General features: G+C 39.3%; 2 protein-coding genes across 6 annotated transcripts in view; one reads left to right on the top strand and one right to left on the bottom strand.

Annotated features, from left to right (window-relative positions):
- Positions 1–12,231, top strand: part of TOP2B (DNA topoisomerase II beta) — a 60,252-nt gene extending 48,021 nt beyond the window's left edge. For 2 of the 3 annotated variants that reach the window (XM_045903900.3, XM_045903899.3), the window contains exons 29-36: positions 1,457–1,601; positions 1,781–1,942; positions 3,410–3,611; positions 5,166–5,245; positions 6,377–6,487; positions 9,058–9,180; positions 10,735–10,829; positions 11,742–12,231. In XM_045903900.3, coding sequence (XP_045759856.1) covers positions 1,457–1,601; positions 1,781–1,942; positions 3,410–3,611; positions 5,166–5,245; positions 6,377–6,487; positions 9,058–9,180; positions 10,735–10,829; positions 11,742–11,909 — 1,086 coding nt within the window. In that variant the 3' untranslated portion in view covers positions 11,910–12,231. Of the gene's footprint in view, positions 1–1,456; positions 1,602–1,780; positions 1,943–3,409; positions 3,612–5,165; positions 5,246–6,376; positions 6,488–9,057; positions 9,181–9,685; positions 10,830–11,741 lie in introns of those variants that run through there. The other variant, XM_064588738.1, reaches the window with a different exon arrangement.
- Positions 12,232–12,806: 575 nt separating this feature from the next.
- The window catches only part of RARB (retinoic acid receptor beta), a 167,187-nt gene continuing 159,164 nt past the window's right edge, over positions 12,807–20,829 (bottom strand). For all 3 annotated transcript variants that reach the window (XM_045903901.1, XM_054504465.2, XM_054504464.2), the window contains 3 exons: positions 16,533–16,737; positions 15,565–15,723; positions 12,807–13,798 (listed from right to left, as the gene is read on the bottom strand). In XM_045903901.1, the coding sequence (XP_045759857.1) occupies positions 13,602–13,798; positions 15,565–15,723; positions 16,533–16,737 (561 nt within the window). In that variant the 3' untranslated portion in view covers positions 12,807–13,601. The remainder of the gene's footprint in view (positions 13,799–15,564; positions 15,724–16,532; positions 16,738–20,829) is intronic.

The raw sequence follows: 20,829 nt of genomic DNA, 5'->3' as shown, positions 1-20,829 counted from the left end.
TAACTAAATCCTATTGACTGCCTCTGAAGCAATTCCAAAATCCACCCTCTTATCTTCGTCCCCCTTGATACTGTCTTAGAATTCCATAAATTTTCTGACAGTAGTGTTCCTCTTAATTAGTCTTCCTGTCTCTCGTGATCTTATCATGACTTCTACTTTTTTCCACTTCATTCATCTCTGTCTAGTCTCTTATTACCCGAGTGATATTTCCAAAAATAAGTGATTATTGCACAAATGCTTAAAAGTTTTCAGTGACTCCCCACTGACTACACACAGATTCTGGTATTCAGTGATTTAGCAACTGCATGCCTTCCTATGTTTCTGTGTGGCTACTCTTTCCTCCAGTCCTAGCAGACTGTTTGTAATTCCCTAAATACAGTGTGGCAATCGTGCCTCTGTATCTTTTGCAAACTGGGGTGCTCTTCCTTCCTTCCCTCTCCTCACTTAGCAAACATACATAATTCTTTCAAAACTCAATTAGAAAGGCTCCTTCTCCATGGAATCTTCCCTGATCCTGCTCTTGGCAGAGTTGCTCACGTCTCCCCACGGGTTACTTTTATACCTCCCTCCATATTTGTTATTTGTATTGTAATGACTTGTCCTTGTGTCTTTCTCTGTCTTTTAATAATCTTGGGGTAGGGAGACTTTGACTAATGCCTAGCAGCAGTGCATGACATGTTGCTTATCTTCCTTCAGTAATCTGATGTGTTTCTAGTATGTAGAGGCCTGAACTATAGGAACTTATTTTGCAGGTACCCTTTGGTGTATTTTGCTATTGGTTTGAAAGTCCCTTTGCTAATCAAAAGCTGCCTTCTTATTTTTTACAGTTGATTTTTTAAAAATTTTTTGTTATGTTAATCACCATACATTACATCATTAGTTTTTGATGTAGTGTTCCAGGATTCATTGTTTGTGTATAACACGCAGTGCTCCATGCAGAACGTGCCCTCTTTAATACCCATCACCAGGCTAACCCATCCTCCCACCCCCCTCCCCTCTAGAACCCTCAGTTTGTTTTTCAGAGTCCATCGTCTCTCATGGTTCATCTCCCCCTCTGACTTCCCCTGCTTCATTCTTCCCCTCCTGCTATCATCTTCTTCTTCTTTTTTTTAACATATATTGTATTATTTGTTTCAGAGGTACAGATCTGTGATTCAACAGTCTTGCACAATTCACAGCAAGCGCTGTGAATTGTACAGTTGATTTTAAGTAGCTGTCATCTCATAGAGTGTATCAGAATATTAGAGTGGTAAGCAGTATCATTTGCTATAGATAAATAAAGTAAAACGTGGTCTGATCAAAGTCCTCTGTTTGGACCTCAGTAGAATCACATTTTATTATTTTTTTATTTATATGAAGACGTGATCTATGGCTGGAAATGTATCTCTAAAATGAATGGTGTTAATTTAATTTTTATTTTTACTTCTGGTTATGTATTTGTTTGTTTAATGTGTAGGGTGATCTTGATACCACAACAGTAAAAGTAGAATTTGATGAAGAATTCAGTGGAACACCAGTAGAGGGTACTGGAGAAGAGGCATTGGTCCCGTCAGCTCCTGTAAATAAAGGTCCCAAACCCAAAAGGGAGAAAAAGGAGCCTGGTGAGGAATTGTTACAAAGTTTTTTTTGTGAGAAAATGCATATATGTACAGGGTATTACTATTTTTTTTTTTTACTGTGTTTTTTCTTCTAATAGTTGATGTAATTTCTCAGTTTTCATGAACACTTGTTATTTTATATTTTTACTAATGATATTTTATTGTTGTTGTTTTGTTTTTAGGTACCAGGGTGAGAAAAACACCTACATCATCTGGTAAATCCAGTGCAAAGAAAGTGAAGAAACGGAATCCTTGGTCAGATGATGAATCCAAGTCAGAAAGTGACTTGGAAGAAACAGAACCTGTGGTTATTCCAAGAGATTCTTTGCTTAGGAGAGCAGCTGGTATTTTGATACATTGTATATTTAGCTTATTGTATATTATAGTTTGACCAAGTTAATATTACTCATATAAGTTAGTATTATTAGTATTATCAATGCTATTAAAGTACTAAATTGTTAGTATTTCAGAAGTTACAGTTCACGAAAACAAAAAAAATTGATTTACAGAATGATGTTTTTAGCAAAGTTGGACATAAATTACTTTAAAGTAAATCAAGTTTACTTATTGATTTTTATTAAAAAGCTTCGGTTATATTCCCTCCATAGTTTGAAGATGTTTGGTAAAAATGTACCTTGGTAGAACACCGACAGTGATAGATCAATAGAAGTGCTTTGTAGTTTTGTTTGTTTCGTTTTTTTTTTTTCCCCCATGAAAAATTTCCTCCTGCTTTAGGAGTCTGATTCCATGCACATCGCATAATTTATATAACTGCAGTGCTAGAGTTAGGATGAAGATACCATTTTGTTATTCTATATTGTTGTTAAATAGGCAGTTTTATCCTTTCGGAATATTCATTAATTTGAAGTCTTCAAGTACTTAAAAATTGAGTGTCCTATTTTATAGATTCTTCTCAAATTTTAGTAAGTCCTAATTAAAATGAATGATACCATATTATGGCTATTTTACCTCTGGGAGATACTTTTTAAATTATATGTCAGGCCTTAAATTCTTCGGTTCTCTAATCACTGGTGATTGACTTTCTTTTCCTAATGTGCATAGGTGGTACAATGTAGGTGAATTAACATGAGTAATTTATGTGAAAATTAATTTATTAGATGCTTCAAAATTATATTTAGGCTTTCTCATACATCTAAAATGAAGTATAAAATTACATAGCACCCAAATGTTTTAAAAATTTTATTCCCATAATATATGCTAGAAATTTTAAAAGTTATTTGCATTATACCAATGTGCCTTTCCCCATAGTTGGTACTTTTTATGCTTTATATTAAATTATTGTTTTAGTAATATACCCAGGTCTTATCTCTATTTTTTCTCATTCATCTGAAGAATACTATCATTTCATAGTAAAACTACTGTGAATAGAAGATAGAAGTTTTAGTGCAAGAGGTTAAGAGAACGTTTAGCACTAAGATTAGTAAATTGGCCTTCCCATTGTAGAAATGGGAAATCTTAGTAGTTACTTTTACAATGGCTTATATTCCCCACTATTTCTGAGTTAATATTTAAGTATGACAAATAGCACCCTAATCATTAATCTCATTAGTTTATGCTCTCCTTTCCATATGCAGCATACCCCATTCGCCTCCTGGGAAGAACAAGATGAACACTTAACATTATCAAAATAATTGAGGCCGAAGTTGTTGGCTTTTTTTTTTTTTTCCTGAATGCTTGTCTTTTTTTTTCCTCTTGTGTTAGAGATAGCTGGAATATTTTCAAATGCATTATTCATAATATGTGGATAAAGTTGGATTTGAGTTTAACCTTCACTTTTATTTTTCTCCTAGCTGAAAGGCCTAAGTACACATTTGATTTCTCAGAAGAAGAGGATGATGATGCTGATGATGATGACGACAATAATGATTTAGAGGAGCTGAAAGTTAAAGCATCTCCCATAACAAATGATGGGGAAGATGAATTTGTTCCTTCAGATGGCCTAGATAAAGATGAATATACATTTTCACCAGGCAAATCAAAAGCTACTCCAGAGTAAGTAATGAAGCAACTACTATTCACTTACATGGTGCAGTTATTTAGAAATCTATCAAAGATCTCATAGTAGGGGCGCCTGGGTGGCTCAGTCGGTTAAGTGGCTGCCTTCGGCTCAGGTCATGATCCCAGGGTCCTGGGATCGAGCCCCACATCAGGCTCCTTGCTCAGCAGAGAGCCTGCTTCTCCCTCTGCCTATTCTGCCTGCCGCTCCCCCTGCTTGTGCTCGCTCTGCCTCTCTCTGTGTCAAATAAATAAATAAAATCTTAAAAAAAAAAAAAAAGATAGTAAACTGTATCTAAGAATTTATCATCGAGGTAAGGTCCTCCTCACAAAGGAAAAAATCTAGGTAATATTGCAGCTGTTTACTGAACTGTTGCTATATCTTATAGCGTGGGACTGGCAGGTTTTTTCTCATAAAGGGCTCTATAGAAAATATTTCAGGCTTTGCAGGCCGTATGGTCTCTGTTCCAACTGCTCAGTGTTGCCATTTTAGCAAGAAAGCAGCCATGAACAGTATGTAAATGAACAAGCATAGCTGTGTTCGAGGAAAACTTTTATTTATAAAAATAGGCAGCAGGCCTATGGGACATAGTCGGACAACATGGTTCAGAGAAGTTACTAAAACTTTAGAACTGGGAGGTTTGATTTTCTTCCCTAACTTTGGCCTTGATTGATTTTTCATTATTTATTTATTTTTGCTTCTAGAGAGTATCAAACACTAAGGTGTAGGATGTGAAGTTTGTGAGCTATTTCAGGTTTTTTTTTTTTTTTTTAAAGATTTTATTTATTTATTTGAGAGAGAGAGAATGAGAGAGAGCGAGTACATGAGAGGGGGGAGGGTCAGAGGGAGAAGCAGACTCCCTGCCGAGCAGGGAGCCCGATGCGGGACTCGATCCAGGGATTCCAGGATCATGACCTGAGCCGAAGGCAGTCGCTTAACCAACTGAGCCACCCAGGCGCCCCACTATTTCAGGTTTTTTAAATTTATTTTTTAAAAATTTTTTATTTTCAGTTAGCCAACACATAGTACATCATAAGTTTTTGTTGTAGTGTTTAGCGATTCGTTAGTTGCATATAACACCCAGTGCTTGGGTCAACAGCTATTTCAAATTTTTAAAGGAAGTGCTTTACTGTCTATTTTAAAGAAGTGTTTTATCATATGCAGTCTAGGATCAGAAATAGGATTAGTGATGACTGACAGAGATTCAGACTTTCTCCTTAGATTTTTGGCAATAATTTACTGATGTTGAATTCTGGAACAGTTCTATTAATCAAAAAATTTAATGTAGCGATATTTTGAATAACTTTTTAACTTTTGCTCAACTTCCATTCTCTTATGTTAAATCATTGGCTTTTCTGGTGTCTCTGTGTGTGTATGTGTGCACACCTGTGAATATGAGACAGAAAAAAGAGTTTGGTTACCCTGTCTTTAACAAAGAGAGACCAGTGAGAGAACTGTAATTATAATCCCTTAGTACATATTATATATCATTTACCAAGGTTGAAACCATATATTTAAATTACACTGTGGTTGTTTAATTTTTCTAATAGAAAATCTTCACATGACAAAAAAGGTCAAGATTTTGGGAATCTCTTCTCATTTCCTTCATACTCTCAGAAGTCAGAAGATGGTATGCTCATTCAGTCTTTTCATTGTTTACTTACTGTATTATTGCTATGGATTTTTTGAGTAGAAAACTTCTTTTTACATTTCCCTCAACATAATAAGGTTTATTTACTCTTCCTGAGATGAGTACCAACTAATTGGTCAAATAGGCAATATGGAACCATTTAGGTGGGTAGGTAGATGTGTGTATGAAGTGTATGGATGTGGGTATAGTGTTTTAATAGAGAAAAAGATAAATTTTGGAACATGAAATTTGATTTTCATGGCAATATGAATGTATATGTGACAGTTTTTTAAAAACTACAAAGGGACTAATATTCAGATTTGTAAACTGTAGTAACTAAAAGACTAAACCCTTCATAGAAGCAAATTTAATTGGGGTATATACTTTTTATTCCCTTTATTTTTGTGTGTGGAATTTTTAAGGTCAAAACAATCTATGTAGACTTAACTGTCTTGTATACACACACACACATAGGCAGACAGACATAGATCTGGTATATGTTCTATGAATATAGATAGGCATTTTTGACAGGATGTCAAAACATTTATATAAAACTATCATATCCAAGTAGACATTTTAAGAGTTCCTGTTTTGGCTTGACAGAGGGAGGGAGGGAGAAATGGAGGGAGGAATTGACTGATTGAGTGTAAAAGTAAACTGAAGGTAAGCCTACCTGCCTTTTAAATTGACCTTCAATGATTTAAAATTGGTTTTTAAAAGATGAAGTTACTACTCTCTTAGATTTGAACATTATTACTGATATTCCTGAAATGGTTAATAGCATTAGATGTGTAGATACTAAAATAATCACAGTGAGAACTTTTTAATATTCCATTTTAAAATAAATCAGTATTTTTGAGTTGGTCAGTTATGTTGTAAATGATGAACATTTGGGACTGTTAAGAATTTTTATTACTCTATGCATTTCTATATTGTTTTACAACAGAGTTAACATTTTTGAAATATAACATTGTTACATCTTTTGTTTTTAGCTGTTATTATGGACTATATGATCACAAAGTAGAAATTCATAAGATCAATTATCTAGCTAAAGACAAGTCATCAGTAACGAATCAAAGTTTATTAAATGGTCCTTGTAGTCTCTTTACTGAAAAACTTTGTACTTTTTAGATTCAGCTAAATTTGACAGTAATGAAGAAGATTCTGCCTCTGTTTTTTCACCATCATTTGGTCTGAAACAAACAGATAAGGTTCCAAGTAAAACAGTAGCTGCTAAAAAGGGTATGTACTTATTTGATGTTGTTAAGCATTGCATAAATGATATATAGTTGATATTAAAGGAAATTTAATATAATTTGAAACTGCTTGCACTTGGACTTAGAAAATAGTATAAACGCATCTAAGGAGAATCCCTCTTGTTTTCTAACCATATGAGGTAATTACTAAAAGGTGTATAAGATCTCATTCTAAAGTTGTAATTATAAAATAACCCCATACATTGATACTAAAGATAACTTTCTAATAAGGTCTAGAAAAGGTCTTTCTAATAAGACCTTCTAATAAGGTCTCCTATAGTTGTTAGGTTGTAAAATAGATAAAAATTTTGTCTTGCCTGATTGTGTTATCTATGTAGGTCCTATCTTAACACCTCATTTGGAATAACTGGTTAGTTCATTTGAGGTTCTCTTTGTGTCATGCAGCTTCGTTCTTATCCATAACCTTAGGTTGTCCATAAATCTAAGTTGATTTGACTTAATTCATGAATCTGTTATTAACACCAAGGTACACAGTCTTGGTATTTTTGAAGGTCAGTATTAGTGCTTTGTGTTTAAAAGCTAACTGTTCCTTACATAGCAAGTAAATAAACATACAGTGTGGACAATCTTTTCAGTACCTTACAAATGTAAAACAGACAATACCATTGTAGACACACATGTATTAGATGTAGCAGAACAACAACAAAAATCCCTGCTTAACTCTGAATGCACTAGGACCATGGTAAGAAATTAATTAACTATAAGAGCTTCTCTGGCCAACATATCAGGTGCCCTGCCCATACCACTTCAGTACATATTAGCCAGGGTCTGTATTTCTTTGCCTCAGGACTTTTTGTTACTATGTTGGAATGTTCATATTTCCCCACCCCAGCCACCCTTTATCAGTGATTGAGAAAAGCTGGTTTGCAAATATATTAGTGCTCTTGCCGCTCAGGTAGGCTGACTGTGGGGTGTGTATTTTACAGTGACTCAGGGATTGCTCATGTTAAGAGATAAGCTCAGAGATAAGCCCTTAGAGTGATGACAGGTTTCTCTTCATGTCTCGTTTTTGTACTTTTTTTTTTCACCTCCCAAATAAGTACTTGTACTTGAGTCTTTGCTTTGGGATCAGGTGGGATCTGCTTCTGGGGAACTCAAACTGAGACAGGCCCTACTTTCCCTTTATGCATCTTTTGAGCACTTTATAACCACCCTGAAAACCTGGGAGCCATATCACCTCTTTGAACATATCAACCTATTTCCTTCATCAAGCTCCTCACTCCTCTTTAACGTAATGAGTTCGAGTGGAGCATTAACTAAAACACTAGCATACCACACCAACTGTCCTATTTGCTTGTTTCACCAGTAGTTGAACTAGCCTTGTGTCATCTGCGTAGGTGATCCCTTGTGTGAAAAAGTTGAAGCCCTCAGTCTTCCTCTAGGCTCTTCCCAAACTACAGGTCCCACAAAATACCATTTCAAGGAGAGGATGCATCCTGTCCCTCTGTGAGGTCATCTATGTTAACTCCAAATTACATATATTACTATACAAGTTAAATTCTGTAGCTCCAGTAGTTTATAGCGAAAAATCTCATAGCACTCAGATATCTGACTTGGGCATTTGCATGGTAGAGTTTTAAGTGCCACCGAACAGTACAAGCCTGCAAACTCTAATGAAGAGAAAAGGTGGTTCCTGAACACACGGCTATATGAACCTATACTCGTGTTAGGAACTGCCTGCCATGTGGCTCTGGTGGTACATTTAGTCGTAAGGACTTGGGGAAAAAGCCACAAAATCTGTGGCTACCACTACCACTTGCTGTTCTAATGAGGGGCCTTCACCCTAGCACCTCAAATTGGGCCTGGGAATACATTTTCCATATAATTAGCCTGTTCTGTTTTTGGGTTTTTTTTGGGGTAATAGAAAAAGTCTGGTTAATTTAATGCTTTTTTTTTTTTTCCAAAGTAGGTTTTACTAATCACACAAGACTGATTTATCACAGTTTTCACATAGACTGTAAATCTGAAAAACAAGGTCTATTTTAAAAACAAAATTCATAAAAACAAAGGCCTTTGGATCTATTGTGTACTTACCTGGAATCTTCGTTTCTTTCCATATAAAAGTGCCGTTTCTGGATTTCCACTTTTGGATGGAAGTGAATCAGCTTCTATTCATGGTATTTGAGGGTCCCATAAAAATGTGTTGTTTTTTTTTTCTCTAAAACATTTTAGAAGTTAGGACTTAATGTGGTTATACTTGAGTTATAATTAATGTCAAATATGTTACTTTTTTGTCATGACTACTGCTTTTTAAAAGTTACTGCTCACTTCATTAAAGTTACTTCACTTTAATGGCCTTTGTTTAAAATAATCTCACTTGAAATATCAGAAGGCAAATTATTCATGATTAAATAAAAAGCATTTTGTCATCTATGAGAAATTGTTTGCCTTTACACTGGCACCAAGTGAAAGAAACCATTTTGTCATTTAAGGCTACTCAGTTTCATATCAGCAGTAGGAAATTAGGATTCACTTGAGTGCAGTTTGTTGGTAAGTATATTACATTGATTTATGAAATGGAAATTTGCTTAATAGGAAAACCGTCTTCAGATACAACTGCTAAGCCCAAGAGAGCTCCTAAACAGAAGAAAGTAGAGCCTATCAACTCTGACTCAGATTCAGAATTTGGCATTCCAAAGAAGACTACACCCCCAAAAGGTGAGGATTATGTTAACCTAATGTATGCCATGTGGAAAAAAGTCTCTTCTACTCACTGAATTCAGAGAGACTGTGTCCTGTTTTGTTTTAAATTGCTTTGCTCCTCAGTAAGCAATGTGTCTAAGAATCAGTGCTGAGTTAGTGTCCAGAGGAAGTCTAGCACTTTGTTTTATAAATCAGGGAATTGAGACTCAAAGAGGTTAAGTAAGCAACGTTGCACACCTACGAATGGTTCAAAGATCCCCTGCCCCAGACTCACTGGAAGTAGTTTATTAAAGAGTCAGATGAGGGCTCCTCACCACCTAGAGAGTGACTCTAATTGGAGCTAGGACTCTTAGACTGGAGCTTTTTGCTCATCTAGGAAATGGAATCACTGTACTAAGGGACCTGTAGGGGCACCAGCATCAGTTCTCCCTGGCACCCCTCCTTTGCCTCCAGAATCTAGAAAGTCCTTAAAGGTGCTTTTTAAAATATATGTGTAAGACATTATTTTTTTTTTTTTAAGGGTCATTGCTCAACCTTTTATCCAACCGACAGATATTACCATCAATGTGTTCCATATCTTAAAGTGGTGGTTGGGATGAGGAGATAGAGACCTACATGGAAACAAGGGAGAATAGGGGCAAAAAAGAAAGTCACTGAGGAGGTCCATATGTATGGTATGCATGGTTGGAAACTTTTATAAATTCACAAGTGCCATTTCATTGACTCATTTGATAAACATCCCAAGATCATTTAGGCTGTCTTTACTAATACAATCTGGTAAGTCATAGCTCTTAAGGAATTTTTAAAATTTAGAATTGCACTTTAGTTCCATTGTTTCAGTGGCATCTGGCATCATTGTAGGATGGAGAATATTTTGTCACCATTTGCATGTTACTTTTGCCCTTCCTCCTCCAACGAGAATAAGAGGTTAGGCAGATGGCAAAACAACAACAAAAAACAAAAACTGCATTTGGTACTTCTAAGTCTGAGAAGGAACATGGAATTGACAGATTATTACATGATTAATACTGGGCGTTTATTCTAAGACTGTGCTACTTAAAATGGTTGTTACTAATATGTGATAAGTAAAATTTTGAGTACACATTTAAACACAATTTGTACTAATATATATTATTTTTCTAGTGATTCATTTTATATTTTTAAAGGTACTAGTCTATGACAGATTAGAAACTAAATTTTTTTTTTCATCACATACAAGTTAAAAAGCACTCTTTGAGGACATTTTCTTTTCAGACCAAAGGACTACATGTTCATAATGCCAATGTTTTCTCTTGTGTATCACGGGCTTGGTCATTAAAATTTGTCACCAGGACCTTCCAGCTAGTTTTAAATGTATTTGTGACATACTTTTTAGTCATATCAATCCCAGAACTGAAATGATGCTGCCAAAACATTTTTATCTCATTTATATTTAGAGACCAGGATTGCAGTACTGATTGGGGCATGCTAAGGAAGTGAAATATAATGTTGTGGCATTTATTTTTTATATCGCACTTAACCTTGGGAGAGAGAAAAACAAAACAAAACAAACCTTTGTATCATTTTAAGGTAAAGGCCGAGGGGCAAAGAAAAGGAAAGCATCTGGCTCTGAAAATGAAGGTGATTATAACCCTGGCAGGAAAACATCCAAAACAACAAGCAAGGTAATTAGGGACATCTTTTTAATGCATTGTTTTATGATGATCTATAACTGGCTTAGTTGGCTTATTACTATAATGTCTTTTAACAGCTTTAAACCTAGCCTATCTTATGCATAGGGGGCTTTGTATATGGTTAAAGAATTATAAAATCCATACAATCAGTACTATTTCTTGGATAAAAGTATGGCATAAATTAGCCTACTTAATTAAGAGTATTCTGTTTCATCCAATGAGCCATAGAAGTTATATGCTACCTGCCTGAAATAATTATTTTTCATACCAAATAAAGACCATTTCTTTTTAATTTGGATTTATTTGACCAGGGCTAATTTGATTTTCCTCTTTTAACTTGAATTCATTTGACTATGGCTAATTTTCAGTCTTTTTTATGGTAAAAGAAAAACCTCAGATGTCCCTCTTTTTTCTCTCTCTCCCTAAAAATACAAACATTGAGATTTTTAGCTTTCCGCTGCTCTCCACCTTGACCTTTTTCCATCCAGTCATCTTCCATGCCTCTGGTCCATCTTGATGACTCTTCCCTGCGTTTTTATAAACACTGTGTGTACTCCATGCTGTGCCTAAGTCTTGTTTTCCTTTCATGAATTGATAGGTACTTACAAATAAGTAATTTTTTACTAATCTGGACACTGTACATATTTATTTGGTAATATAGAAGTTCAGAAAAAATGATCACCAAGGTGGCAGATTAGTAGACTTACTCATTTTTATAAAGGGGAAAAAGGATTAGATAACTGGTCTTAGACTTAAGTCAGCATTACAGTTCTGATTTTAGTAACCTCATTATTTGCAATATTTCTCAAATGTAAATGAAGTGTAAGGAATAATAATTCATTTTAACACTAGTCTTTTTTAACTTTGAGGTTTTAAATCTTTTTTTTTTTTAAACCTGTCTAGAAACCGAAGAAAACATCTTTTGATCAGGATTCAGATGTGGACATCTTCCCATCAGACTTCACTTCTGAACCACCTTCTCTGCCACGGACCGGTAGGGCTAGGAAAGAAGTAAAATATTTTGCAGAGTCTGATGAAGAAGAAGATGTTGATTTTGCAATGTTTAATTAAGTGCCCAAAGAGCACACAAACATTTTTCAACAGATAAATTGTGTTGTCCTTTTGTCTTTTCTGTCTCAGACTTTTGTACATCTGGCTTATTTTAATGTGATGATGTAATTGATGGTTTTTTATTATTGTGGTAGGCCTTTTAACATTTTGTTCTTACACATACAGTTTTATGCTCTTTTTTACTCATTGAAATGTCATGTACTGTCTGATTGGCTTGTAGACTTATAGACTGCCGTGCATTAGCACAGATTTTAATTGTCATGGTTGCAGACTACAGACCTGCTTTTTGAAATGAAATTTAAACATTAAAAATGGAACTGTGTACTCTGTGTCTTTACTATAAGTAAGATGAAAGTGTAGTAAAAGCTCCCATACACTTTTAAAATAAATATATTTTATTCTTTGCCAGGAGACTCCATGGAAAAAGGTAAACAGTATATGAACATAGAAAGCATTGTTAAACAATCTCAATGTACAAACAGAGCCAGTGAAAGTACATCATCACAGACTTGCTAATATATCAAAAAAAAAAAAAAATCCACTAGTGCTTAACTGCGAACTAAGAAACTGACACTTGTATCTGTTAACCACTCTACCACAGCTTTCACTTTGCTTCATAGTGATCGAACAAGGTCAAAGGATGCAGATTCTCTGTCCATGCCTTGGAGAGTTCATATTAGCCCCCGGGCATCAAGGAGGCTAGAAAAAACCCTCCATAGCAGGCACGCATCAGAAAAGACACTGGACTTAACATGGTATAGGTGGTAGACCAGTCTGCTAATTGTCCCATGAAATTTCCCTAATGGCTTGTGAATAGGTAAACAAAAAACTTATTAACACTGAGAAGTGTTTCTGCCTTGGAGGCTACCATTACTGTAAAAATGTATCTTTTTTAAAAAAAATTGTGTAGTTATGTCATTAAGTAATATACCACTGTTAAAGTGACATTAACAATTGAACAAATGACATTTGATTAACTGAACTGGCAGTTACACTGATACAGAATTCTCTTCTGCTAGTGCAGTGAATTTGTATCTTTTTACTGGGCAACATAAAATAGAAGACGCAGTTTGAGAGCGTCAAAAAGAGCAAGGACAAGCTTCCGTACTAACTAAATTAGAATTCTCTCTAGTTTTATCTTGTCATACTGTACAACAGTCACCTTTCCTTACCTTGATGTCCTGATTGCTCTGTGAAAGCAAGACAGTTATTTTTTTGAGCCTTTCTTAGCCGGACACATAACAGTAGTCTGTTTCACAACCTTGGTGTCTTGGTTATTCTGAGTATGCAAGGCGAAAGGAAAGCACCAAACATACAGTATAGAAAGAACAGAGCCATACTTCTGTATGTACAAAGTCTTCAGAAACTTAACCGGGGTAAATCATTTCGACTGGGTCTTTGCCATGCAATCTTGAGTGTTCAAAGAGGAAAATAGAAGCTTTTAACTAGTTTCTGGTTGCATGAAATGGCTGATTTTTAGAATTGAAAAAGTCTGTATTTCTAGGTAAGTTAGACAGTGAGGAGTATATATTGATACATATGAAAACTTCTTGGTCCTTCTTGAGTTTTAATATATTTTCAGTCCAAAAACTAAGCAGCAGTAAAAATGTTTTTTTTTTTTTTTTTTTTCCTTGCATTTTAAATCCTGGAACTGAAGGTATTGGGGAATGTTTGAAGTAGCTGGAAAGTGTCTTATTGCACCAGTGGTGACTGACTGACACCGCTGTTTTCCACTGAGCTGGGTGAGGTGCTGGGACTGTGCTCTGCTGGGTTCCCACTTGAACTTGGGGTCAAGGGTTCATGTCCTTCAGAATTCTCCAGCATTTCCTGAATGAGAGGTGGCATTGATCCAGGAATTTCCATTTTCAAGGTAATTACACGTTCTGCACCTTTTAAAGAGAAATAATAGAAATCTGGTAGAGACAGGGAGCTAGGCTGAATAACTTGGGATCAACTTTCATCTACTTTAAAAACGGTGAAAACCGTGCTACCAGTGCCTCCCAGAGGCTGTCCTGATTTTACAACATTTAAACATCTTTACTTCATCGCTAGGAAAGCAGTGCAGATGCAGGGACTTGCTTAAATTTGATGAGTCCATGCCTGAGTCAGTTTCAGGAAAGGTTAGCAGGATATATTTACAAAGAGAAGTTCTTGATAAAAGACCAGAAGGAGCATATCTTAAAACGAGACAGTTGTCAAGGATACCAGTTACCCACAAATGAAGGAAGGGACTTAATAAATGTGCGGTGATTATCAAGTTGATGTAGCACCGCGCCGTCCAGCACAGTAGGCCCCAGCCACATGTGGTGATTTAAATTTAAATTCGTTAAATTAAATACCGTTAGGAAAAACAGTGCCTCAATTGCATTAGCCACTTCTTAAGTGCTCGAGAGCCACGAGTGGCTAGTGGCTACTTGTATTGGACAATGCAGATTATAGAGTATTTCCATAATCACAGTAAATTCTATTAGCACTGGTCTAGCTAGCTATAGAGAATGACAGTATTAAGTTAAACAGCCTCACTGTTTTTAAAATCAAAGACCTCACAGTTATAATGGCCAAGCACTGGTATCTGCTGTTTGCAGACACTCTTTAATCCCATACTGGGGGTGAATTCAGAGCGGCTCACTAAGAAAATCTCTTAGAAGGAGCTCAAGAACCGAGACTGCTTGTCAAACAAGCTCACCAGTTTTTAAAGCACTTTCTGAAATGCAGAGTTTGTTCCTTGGCTCAGCCAGGTCTTCAGGGACAGAGCACGCTAATGGGGAAGGAGAATGACAGCAGCATACTTGGTACTGGGGACAGCTGCTGAGTTCTCTCTCTGCACGGAAAAACCCTGCTCTAGCACTCAACTGTCATACGGACGGCTCCAGGCTTCTGTAATTGCTCGAGTTGCCACTCAAACTGAACACCACTAGGCAAGGAATATTCATACCTCTCAGGAAGGCCAAGAAGTCCTCTGCCGGGAAGTGTGCAGAAGTAAATCTGCCCATACACAAGAGCGTGATGGCAACACTGATTTGAGAGAGAAACTTCACCAGTAACCGTTGCCCTAAGTACTATTCATTTTCCTGAGGTTTGGATGGTCAGGAAAAACTGCAGTCAAGTTTATATCAACCAGAACATGTCTGGACAGGAATGAAATGTATAAAACTAGAAAATCAAAAAGCCTGTCAGTATATAGAACATTCTCTTGAAAATAGTTTTTCTAGGGGCGCCTGGGTGGCTCAGTCGGTTGCGCGTCTGACTCAGTTTCGGCTCAGGTCATGATCTCAGGCTCTTCGGATCCAGCCCCTTGCAGGACTCTGTGATCAGCAGGGAGTCTGCTTGGGATTCTCTCTCTTCCTCCCCCTCTGCCCCTTCCCCTGCACGCGTGCGCTCTAATAAATCAATCTTTAAAAAAAAAAAAAAAGGTTTTTCTGTTCACTGAGTCACCTGAATTATAAACTCATAATCTATTAAGATCATTGAGTAGGGTAAGATATGAGGTTTTTTTTTTTTTAAGGGTGAATACTATTCCTTTTGATTTCCATGAGAAATAAATTCCAGAACAACAACAAAAAAGCAGCTATTATCAAACACGCTGAATGAAAACATCAAGTTTAAAAAAAGTCAGGACCACTTCATGAATACAACGTAGACTGTAAAGACATACCTTTAGCACTGATACTGCGGAGATCTGTGATTTTCATTAAGATCTTTGGAAACATGTGAGGCTTGCTGGGTCGTCTCTTTCGGATATAAATTTTTAGTGCTTCCAGCAGTGGTTCTTGTAGCTTATCTACTTTTGTTGGTTCCTCAAGGTCCTGGCGGTCTAGATAGCAGGAATAAAGTATTAATTAGGATCCAGACACAAAGAGTTACGCACTTGCCAGGCGAGAGGGCTGCTGCCCATTTTCCTTTCTTGTGTCCTTGGCCCTAGTATATTATGACTTCATTAATTCCATGATTCAGTCACATATACAGGTTTGAAGAGTCATGCAACTGCTCTAAGCCGTGATACTTGAAAATGGCCCTCTTGCTGGTCAAAAGCTCATGTTGATGCCTGGCAGCTTTTGTCTTAGGGAGACAATTACCACTTGTGACCAGGAGGTGTCACTACTGAACTGAATTCAAACAAACCTTGAGCGGCTGGGATGGTTTTAAGGTAAACAGGCCCCCGTCATTAAAGCCATTCCTTTTTAACCACTTACGATTCAACCTCCTGTGAGCCAATAGGGGTCAGTACAAAGAAGAAAGCCGTATTTTATCCCAGTCCTTCAAGGGTTAGGGGTGGGGAGGGGGCGAGACAACCCAGTGACTTGTAGTCCCAGCCACTAAATTCACAAACAGCACAGGGAAGTCCCTTGCATTATCACTAAAACGTCCTCAGGCAATTTATTTTACAGTAGTCTGATCCTGCCTTGGAAAAAACCGGTAGCAATTGGAGAAATAGCGTTTTGGTGTTTCAGAGCAATTCACAACAATATGGAAAAATGCAACAATCTCTAAGCATGCATGCCTGGCTGTTTATTCACATGGCTTTCTCCATGCAGAACTACTCCAAAATGGAGATAGGAATTTCCCATAAATTACAAGTTGTTCTTCATGGCGTCTCATGCGGGTTTTCTAGGTAGTTGGTACCTCCACAGATTAAGCAGATGGCACTGAGAAGGCCTGTTTCTGTGTCATCCATTTCCAAAGGCAGGAGCTGGTTGGCAAAGGTGAACACAAGGTCAGTCAGAGGACCAAATCCAGCATTGTGCATCTGAGTCCGATTTAGGGTAAGGCCATCTGAAAAAGTCATGGTGTCTTGTTCTGGGGTATACCTGGTGCAAATTCTAAGAATCTGGAAGGAAAAAAACCAAAAACAAAAACATATTCGATGGGTCATCAGAGCCAGCCTGCCCGTACAGCACCAAGCAGATCTAGGAGGGAAAGAAGACGCAGATTTCCAAGGAGCTCTTGCATCACGCGAGGCACACTGCCCCGCTTCTGCGCGTGGAATGTCTTCTGCGCCTCTTTCACTGAAAGAGTACAGAAGCCAAAACATGGGCTAACGTTATTTAGGGAATAATAAGTAGGACACGAGAAATTCTGAGAAATATTTGTGCTAAAAGTAATTAATTTGACTCAAATAAACATTTACTGAGTACCTACTTATGTCCCAGGCACTGTGCCAGGTGCTGGGGATAAAAAGAAAAAGATTTTTTTTTAAGAGCTTACAGTCTACAAAAAGAAAAAAAAAAGGCGCTATCTACCACTTCCTAAATGCCTAGCATATGTCAAGTGTTACACGTGCCCTACGTTCAAGCTTTCAAACACTTCAGGAAAGTGAACGGTACTCCTATTTTACAGACGAGGCACTGAAGCTCAGCAAGGTTGAGCCATATGCCCCACGTCACACAGTTAACATGTGGCTGGGTTTGATGCCAACCCAGGTTAGGCTCCCTCTTGCCCGATGCCTCCGATCACACAGTTCCCAGCCAACTCGAATACAAGGAGCAGCAGTGCGACCGCAGGGTGCTTGGGCACCGCAAGGAGGAGAGCTCTGACAGCCAGAAGGCGATCAGGAGCAGATTCACAGACAAGAGGCAGCATTTCAACTAAGCCCAGAAATGCGGTTGGGATTTCTGTAGGTAAGAAGCCTGGGGGCGCCTGGGTGGCTCAGTTGGTTGAGCGACTGCCTTCAGCTCAGGTCATGACCCCAGGGTCCTGGGATCGAGTCCCGCATCGGGCTCCCTGCTTGGCGGGAGGCCTGCTTCTCCCTCTCCCACTCCCCCTGCTTGTGTTCCCTCTCTCTCTCTCTGTGTCTCTCTCTGTCAAAAAATAAATAAAATCTTAAAAAAAGAAAAAAAAAAAGATCTTCAGTAAAGATTAAGTGAAAGGATCCAGATGTAGAGAAGAGGGTGAATTCTGATTCTTTTTGTGTTCACATACACACACAAACATAAACACCCAGTATTTACGCCTGTGGATATACAGACGGATTTAAGGAGGACACTTAACTATACTGCTAACTGCACTGGCCTCTCAGGAAGAAATCACAGGCGAAGATTCATGTATCATTCAGAACTCTTTAACGCTCTGACTTTGTAACCTTATTCATATATGGTTTGTTTTCAATAAGAACGTGGTTGGGGCGCCTGGGTGGCTCAGTCGGTTAAGCGGCTGCCTTCGGCTCAGGTCATGATCCTGGAGTCCCGGGATCGAGTCCCGCATCGGGCTCCCTGCTCGGCGGGGAGCCTGCTTCTCCCTCTCCCACTCCCCCTGCTTGTGTTCCCTCTCTCGCTGTGTCTCTCTGTCAAATAAATAAATAAAAATCTTTAAAAAAAAAAAAAAAAAAAGAAGCCTGGGCCACGATGCCACAGTCTCCCAATGGCGTGCCCTTGATACCAAACTCTGCCGGTCACCCTGGCCACACCTGCTACCAGGAAGTTGCAGCTTTGGGTCTCACTCATCGGGGCCAACTCCAAAACGCCCTCTGTTGATACCAACTCAGTGTGCCTGGTGTTCCCACGGCCCCCTCAGCCCTCACTGCCGGCAAGGGGCTCCATGTATTCAGAGCACTCACCCACCCAGAAGCATATTTCCGTCCCGACCACCGTGAGGGGCCTTGCTGCCGGCCGGGTGTCCACCTTTGACTTTTCCTTCTAAAAAAAGCCTTGGAGCTGCATGAAGCAGAGAGAGAAATGTATTCCACCTGGACAGGAGTGAATAACCCGGCAGGCTGAGGGAGCGGTTTTTTCCAGATGCCCGTGCTCAGTTTGGGTGGGGTCACCATGAATGTGCACCTCAGGGTCAACGTAGAGGAGGACAGATGTGATCAGAAGGGTCTGCGATCTTCCCGTGACACGGCCATGTGCGGAGGGGGTGGCCCTCTGACGAAGCCCCAGGACTCCCAGCTAGGAGGGACGTCCCTGCAGAAGAGCCCCCTCCCCACTCTCCATATTCCCACCGGGACTCCTACTGCAAGAACCAGGTCACATCTTTTCGTGCCGGGGGTTCGGGGCAAGGACATTGCCCCTGCAGAAGACCATCCCATCGGACTGGCTGAGCGACCACATGAGCTGAGGGGCCGGGCACCGGAGCGCACTGGAAAGCTCGCCTGTTCTTGGGTCCTTGCTCTGGTGTTCCCTGAACCTCCAAGCCAGGGCACCAGGAGCCAGCCCTCCTCCTACATGCTGGACTCTGGTGTGGACTTGGACGAGAGCATTAGGATGCCCTGTAAAGTGAGACCATGGGACACCTGCTGATAAAAAAAAAAAAAAAAAAAGCCCAACTCCAATGTCTTCTTGGTTAGAAGAACATCTCCTGAGAGGAGAAGGGGGAATGATGAGCACTCCCACCTCTAATGTGTAAGAGCTACTGTTTTATTCATCAGTGACTACACGCCAGGTACTGTGCTAAGGATTTAACATATTACTTAATTCTCCTATCAACTCATGAGTTAGGTACTACTGTTATCCCATTTTACAGATAGGGAAACAAATGCAAAGAGCTTGTCCTAGGTCACATAATGCTAGGTGGCATGATCTCCTTCAGGCGATCTGTCCCTAGCACTTAAGCACCCCACTATGCTGTGCTCTTAACCTCTGCTTCACAGCTGCCCCCTTCCTCTTCCCGCCACTCTCCACACCCCGCTGCCTAAGGTGAAAGGACATCTTAGTCTCATTTGTCTCCTTGGCTCAGTGCCTTTGTGCATTGTGCAAACTGAACACTTCTGCACAGTGACCTACTGGTATATAGGAGTGCACGGCCTGTGGCTTGGAAATGGAAAATTGGCAAACTTCACTTCAGATGAGGGGGCATGATCTAAATCAGGACACATCCTCAAACTTAATATTCCTAGTATGTGATCAAGTGGCCCAGTGAACTGGAAAGCAACCGAATGTGAGTAGTTACGGAAACATTACAAAGATGCCTCTTCATTGGATGGGTGGCCGTTTTGGTCTCCCAGATATTTGCCCAGGGACCTCTCTGAGCCCGTCCCGCCATTTCCTCTGGGTCCCTGATCGGGTGGCCTGTTGCACTTCATCTTGGTAGCTGAGGGGCTACGAAGCCATTCCCGATGTCCGAGCAGCAAAGGAACTGAGAGGTCCCTGCTTATAAACCTTAGTTCCCCTGAAAGCCCTGGGAGGTAAAGTACGGCACCCAAGATCACCAAAGCAATGGTGCCAGGACAGACCACAGGACTCCTAGCCCCCAGCCCATGTCCCCCCCTCAACCACCTGGAGGATCATGAGGAAATATGCCTGTGTAGGGAGGTGTCATGTGACGGCAGAGTCAGATGCTCAGTATTTATGGGCTCAAAATCTCCAGACGCATTTCCAGTTTGGAATCAAATAGGTACTAATTAAGTCATTGCAGCTGTAGCATGCTGCCAAGAAGTGAGTGCACTAGATCTGTCCCTGCGAGAAGGAAAGAAACCAGGATTTGCTGGAAAGGAATGGAAGACCAAGATTTAGGCATTCGCAAGCTGTCAACAGCTCACTTGGAAATCCAAGTCCACACAGGAGCGCACAAATGTCTCTTTTGAATGATTCTAGTCTGAAAGGTGCCCCTCCTCAAAAGTTGGAAAATATTTGGATTTTAATGAAGCATTTAAACTATGTTCTGTTGCCTCTCTCCCTAGAAAGTTCAAAACCCAAACCAAGTATTAATGGGCTGCCCAGAGGGGAAGGCACATGGCCTGAGATAGGAGAATGGTCAATGTCTTCTTTGATCAGGGAAGCCTGTGCTCCCTCCCTGCCCAGGCTGGGCCCAGTGGGCAGCAGACAGCGTCTGCAAGGATGCGGCCAGGCCCGCCTCTGGAGAGGGGCCAGGGAGTTTCAGCTCGTTCAAGTCAAACACCAGTGGCAACTACCAAGTGCTTCACCAGTCTTAAAACGCCCTTTGTTTGAAACGGGGGTATTGCATCTGGACAGGGGAGCACGCAGGC

This window comes from Mirounga angustirostris, unplaced genomic scaffold (assembly GCF_029215605.1).
Source record: "Mirounga angustirostris isolate CCGP_5_RB_7025 unplaced genomic scaffold, mMirAng1.0.hap1 SCAF_1, whole genome shotgun sequence".
Lineage (NCBI taxonomy): Eukaryota > Metazoa > Chordata > Mammalia > Carnivora > Phocidae > Mirounga > Mirounga angustirostris.
The sequence above is the reverse complement of the archived record's forward strand: the minus strand, read 5'-3'. Positions and strand labels throughout refer to the sequence as shown.